The 6079-nt window shown below is 40.5% G+C and overlaps 1 gene segment (V, D, J or C); it reads left to right on the forward strand.

Annotated features, from left to right (window-relative positions):
• Window positions 1-1597: 1597 nt before the first annotated feature.
• LOC133067366 (T cell receptor alpha variable 13-1-like) lies at window positions 1598-2549 on the forward strand. The segment is given in 2 exon segments: window positions 1598-1709; window positions 1924-2549. Coding segments are annotated over 2 exon segments (399 nt in total).
• Window positions 2550-6079: the final 3530 nt, after the last annotated feature.

The following is a 6079-nucleotide window of genomic DNA, read 5'->3' on the forward strand; positions in this document are numbered from 1 at the left end:
CATTTGAGCCACCAGGGAAGCCACTAGAAACATTACCCAATGATACTTTACCCTGCTTCTTGCAAAGAAGATTCCAAATTTCCATTTTGCACTGGTTCTAAAAATGACAGGTGATCCCCACCTATACTTGCACGGAGAGACAGAAGCCAGAAAGCAATTTGGTAGCTTTAGAAAGAGTCTCTTGCTTTACCTGTTGGCAGCTCATCGACTTCCTCTGGGTCCTCCAGTCATGCAGATGTTTTTTCTTTTATTCCTACAAGATGAAATAAGACTTACAGAATGAATCACCAAAAGAACATCTCCTTACAGATTCAGTCACAAAGCCCCTTTGACCTCACTGTCTGTGATGACGCTTACATTCAGTCCCATTTTATGCCATTTTACTGTAGATTTATATTCTCCTTGATCTTATAGGAGAAATGAAATCATGGATAGGGATTCATTCCAAGGACCCTGCCTCTGCTTCAGAAGAGGACCTAGGGTTAATTAGTGGCAACCACAGCCCCCGAAGACTGCATGAAATGTGAAAATGGTGTTGGGGTTCCAGAGTGCAAGGGGTCTCTCCTCACTCTCTCTCATCATTCTACATTGTATATGAGCAGGCCTCAATAAAGATTTGTTCTGCTAAATAGTATAAAAGAATTTAGAACTAGATGAGCCCTTAGGGTTTATTCAACCTCATTTTACAAAACAGAAACTAGATCCAATATGGCAGAATGAGAAATTATATAATTAAAAAATAGATCAAATGAGCTAGCAGCAGAAAGTAGAGGATACACTGGATATCCTCACCTCCCCCTTAATGTTCTTTTCCTATCTCCTTCTTTCAGATCCTTGTTGCTGAGCAAAGGAAAGCTGTCTAATACAAGCTGCAGCACTTAGATCTCTGACATTTAGTAATTACATTTTAGGATACATTTCAACTGTTTCTACTGTCAATTCTCTGAGAAAGCAAGGGCCCACTGAAAACCAGCTTAGAGGAGACAGTCTGAGATAACAGGCAGTTGAAATGTCAAATGATCTTCCCTCTGTTACTCTGATCTTTGGCTTACAAGTTTCTTTTACAGAGAGTTTTCCTCCATAACAGGCAAATGAAAATGGTATATTGGCTGAACTTGATAGTTTCATATATATATATATATATATATATATATATATATATATATATATGTTTGTTTGTTTGTTTAGGAGAGTGAATCATGTTGCTTTTATAATTTAAAACCTATATATCAGGCCCATCATTGAATAAAGAGCAACAGCATCTACCTCTTTGCAGCTTATAAACAGTCAAATTCTCTATCTCTACATTCTTACTGTGCATTAGATTACTTCAATCTGAGACATAATTTGTTTGACCTTTGCTGCTTTTATGCATGTCCCTCATAGGCACAGCCATGAAAAGGACATTTAACCAGAGTTCAGTAGTTAGAGATGTGGCCACCAGATGGTGGTGAACCTCTGCTGATCAGAACGTGTGGAGGGTTCCTTTGAGTGGTTTCTAAATGAATAGGCTTAGGGCAGAAGCAGAGCCTTTTTCTTATTGGCTGGCTAGACAATGAAAGAAACCACTAGAGAAAAGAAGGGGACACTTGGTAACAGAAGCAGGTCTCCTGTCTGGAGACTACAAGTCCACAATTGATCCTAAATGGGAAAAACAATGAAGACACCCATTGGAGCTTTAATCACGTTCTTATGGCTACAGCTGGACTGTGAGTTGAGGGTTTAAGGGAAACAGTAAAATAAATAAATTAATTAAAAAAAAAAAAAAAAAAGGGAAACAGAGTGTATTAGTAGATATTCGTTAGACACCGAAACTGACTTTATTCAAGTTTCTTCTAGCTATTGTAGAAAAGGGAAACTAAATTGTGGAACTTAATAATCTGACAACCCTTCTCCTTCCTCTGACTTCTCCTTTCTCCATAGGTGTCAGTCTTGGAAACAAGGTGGAGCAGAGTCCTTCTACCCTGAGTGTCCAGGAGGGAAGCACCCCTGTTATCACCTGCACTTATACAGACACTGCTTCAGAGTATTTCCCTTGGTACAAGCAAGAACCTGGAAAAGGTCCCCAGCTCCTTGTAGCTATTCGTTCAAATATGGGTGAAAAAAAAGACCAGAGACTGACTGTTTTATTGAATGAGACCGCCAAACATCTCTCCCTGCACATCGCAACCATCCAGCCTGGAGACTCAGCTGTCTACTTCTGTGCAGCAAGGACACAGCGCTTCCCAGGCAGCCGCTACCTGTACTCATACTTGTGACGGGCAGCCCCCTTCTCTGGTGCAACCTTCAAAGTAGCATTTGTCATACTGTTTGTCTGCAAGTGGAAACTGATGTGTTAGACAAGCATAGAATAAGAAGGTTAGGTTTAAGATGACCCAGAAAGTATGACACATTTTATGGATAATTGCTGCTTACTGATTTCTTGAAGGGAGTTAGCATTGTTTTGTTTTGAAATTGTAATATTGCCTTTACATTTGCCACTCAGACTCATTTTCTATAAATAACCTCTTGGTATCAATTGATAATCCTTGTTATGAATTTTTTTTAATACTGTGTTTTGAAAACATTTATTATTTTTCTGATTATATATTGCATGCTAATTATAGGGAAATGTGTGATATCCAATAAATATGATATTGATAATTCTGCAATCACATAATATTGTGAATATTCAGCTAACCTTTTCAATAAATTATTGTCACAATAGGCTTATAATGTTTTTCACTTACTATTATATGTTGAATTGAGCAGTCCCCATTCACATAGTTGATTATCAGTAGGTGTTTGTTAAAGAAATAAGAAAAGGTGAATCCTGCAATGTCGGAGACCCTGGTTCAATCCCTGGGTTGGGAAGATCTGCTGGAGAAGGGATAGGCTACCCACTCCAGTATTCTTGGGCTTTGCTTGTGGCTCAACTAGTAATCTGCCTGCTATGTGGGAGAGTTGGGATCCATCCCTGGGTTGAGAAGATCCCCTGGAGAAGGGAAAGGCTACCCACTCCAGTATTGTGGCCTGGAGAATTCCATGGGCTGTATAGTCCATGGGGTCACAAAGAGTCAGACACGACGAGCGACTTTCACTTTCACTTTAACAGGCATACATGATATGTGAACTGTGTAAAAAACCTAAAACTTCCACTGAATATATACTTTTTGCAATTTAATGTATCCAATATAGATTCACAAGTTCAGCTACTTAGTTAATTTCATTTTTTGCTAATGATTGGTTTACAGAGGAGTTTAGAATAGTTATTGTGTAGACAGCCTGGTATTGTTTCTTTTCAATATCTAAGATAAGATTATTTTAAAACACATTAATTCACATTTGGTACAAGAGTGTTAAAAAAAATCTGTATTGGACACGAAGGCATTTTGAATAGCAAAGGTACTATCAGGAGAACTTTTCACTGAGAAGGGTAACAAAGTTGAATAACCTGAGGGGAAATTAATATTTTATATTAGTCAACTGATTGGTAGAAAAAGGTTGGCTGTTTTAGGTTGGAGAACAATTTGCGCTATGTGTGGTACCATCAGATTTAATGAAGATTCCAGGGCAGGATCTGAAAAAACTTCAACCAATTTAGCTGAAGCTGTAATTACTTGGAGATAAGAAGGTAAGTTCTGTTCAACTTTAAGGGGTAGGCCCCTATAGGTAACAGCTCTCTGCTGTTTGCCATTGTTGACTAAAAAGATGCACAATGTGAGAGTTGTGAGCTAAGTTTTACTTGGGGCAAAATGAGGACTGAAGCCGGGGAGACCGAAACTCAGATAGCTCGGAGAGACTGCTCCAAAGAGGTAGTGGGGGAATGTCAACATATAAGATTTTGGTGAAGGGGGAATTCAACACAATCAAGTGCTTACTTTACAAAAAATTTTCTGCTAGTCCCAAGGAGCTGATGTCACCATGAAGGGATTTAGTGTTTTTCTAGATATGAAGAGATGCAGGGATTGGGATCATGAAATCAGTTCCTGAAAATATCTAACTATGTAAAGACTTGTTTCACCAGTTTCCCTGGAGCACAGAATGCCTCACTGTCCACGCTGCATTACCCTCAGAGGGTTTTGAAAGTCAGCAGCTGCAGCAGCATAGGGTTCAATCTCTGTAGAGGTAGAAGACAAATGCCCCTGCTGTTGTTCAGTTGCTGGCAAATACTCTTGACAAGTGCCAATTTGTAGTTGACAACATGTTGATTAGTAATATCCTTAGGCATGGCTTTCCTTTTACATTTTTACACAAATATTATAATCAGTAGTAGTCTTATGATCAACTGTCTTACGGAGGTCTGTCAGGAAGCTTTTAACAGGAGGCTTCCCTTGTGCTGTTATGGATCTGTCAGGAAACCTTTGGCCCTTATTAATTCCTGAATATTCAGGAATTAAGAGGAGATGCACGCCTTTCCCTTCCCTGGGCTGAGGAATCCAGGCGTTTCCTTTGTTAGTTTCTCATTATGGTGATAAGTACCCTCTTCTCTCTTTAATAGGAATCGCCTTGTGTTTTGTAAGTATGGAATTTTAATCTTTATCTTTGCTGAGAATAACTACGGTATATATGCCCACGCCATGTTGATTAAAACACCTTTGCTCCATCAGAGCTTTGGTCCCCGTGTCTTTCTTTCTTTCTTCTCTCTCTATCTCTCTCTGTCTATTTCTGGCTGATTCCCTGGAGTGTGGAAGCCGGCTGCATAACCCAGGGAATATTAGCATCTTCACTTCTTTCACTCTCTCATCGTCGACTCTGGACCACCAGGTTCCGGTCCATTAAAGGACCAACAGAGGTCTCTTGTGACATATTCCCTTAGAACTAGGTTCACAGAATATAGAGGTTTTTTGAGGCTCTTTTCAGCTTCCCTGGTGCCTCAGATGGTCAAGAATCTGACTACAATGCAGGAGACCTGGGTTCAATCCTGGGGTTGGAAAGATCCACTGAAGGAGGGAATGGCTACCCACTCCAGTATTCTTGCCTGGAGAATGCCATGGACAGAGGAGCCTGGCAGATCTGGGGTCGCAGAGAGTCAGACCTGACTGAGAGGGTTCCAACTGAATTAATGGGAACAATATAAATTCAAAGGTTTGATAACCTGATGACCAAAATCTAGCATCTATTTGCCCTCTCTGAACAGACCTGGGCTGTCAGAACAAATAGAGAGGAGAAAGGGACCACTGTGATAGGACTCCATGTCTGCGAGATTCATTCTAGCCTTCTGCAAAGGGAGATTATCTTTTCTCCTACTATTAGGTCCCAAGTTAGGTAACTGAACAGATGTTGTGGTGAAGAATTATAGTGATTGCTATATTGATATGTAGGTTGAGAAAGCTGCACAAACAGATTTGTCTTCTTCTCATAAAGCAATTTATTTCTATCTTAAGTGAAAGAAAACACATGTAGGTATGAAGATAAATGATCACTACGTCTTATGTTGTTTCCATAATCCATTACATGTAGTATCTTGAAACAAGTTCCATCATAGATGCAACAGCTGAACACAGGAGTTAGTCAAATTTTCACTCTTCCTTTCAGTATCAAATTTGACTTGTGTTTATTTTCAGATGTAGCTGGTGTCAACTGAAAATGGGTTTAGGTAGACTCCAGGAGTTGGTGATGGACAGGGAGGCCTGGCGTGCTGTGGTTCATGGGGTCGCAAAGAATCGGACACAACTGAGCGACTGAACTGAACCAAACTGAACTGAAGAGCTGGTTAATGCAAAAGGAAGTTTGGGGTGAGTGAGACATTCACCTGGTCCATAGAGAAGTTGACATGAGCCACATCAACTTGCTACTCCAGGAAACCCCTGTTTCCTGTTGTGGGGCAGCAGCAGCACATACCCAGCAATCCTTCCCTCACCCTGTCAGGCTCACCTTGCAAAGCCTTGACATTGAAGAAGAAGATATTTTCCATCTAGTGGAGAGCTGAAACATGCTTCTCTCCAGCCTTCTGAAGGTGGTTGTGGCTTCACTGTGTTTAGGTAAGGATGGTCCCAATGGAACTGAGCCTCCTCTGTGACCTAAGGACTGGGGGAACAGGCAGTCTTATGGGAACCCTGGGAAGAAGGGGTAGTAGGGTCTAAAATAGGATTTCTTT

This window comes from Dama dama, chromosome 12 (genome assembly GCF_033118175.1).
Source record: "Dama dama isolate Ldn47 chromosome 12, ASM3311817v1, whole genome shotgun sequence".
Classification (NCBI taxonomy): Eukaryota; Metazoa; Chordata; class Mammalia; order Artiodactyla; family Cervidae; genus Dama; species Dama dama.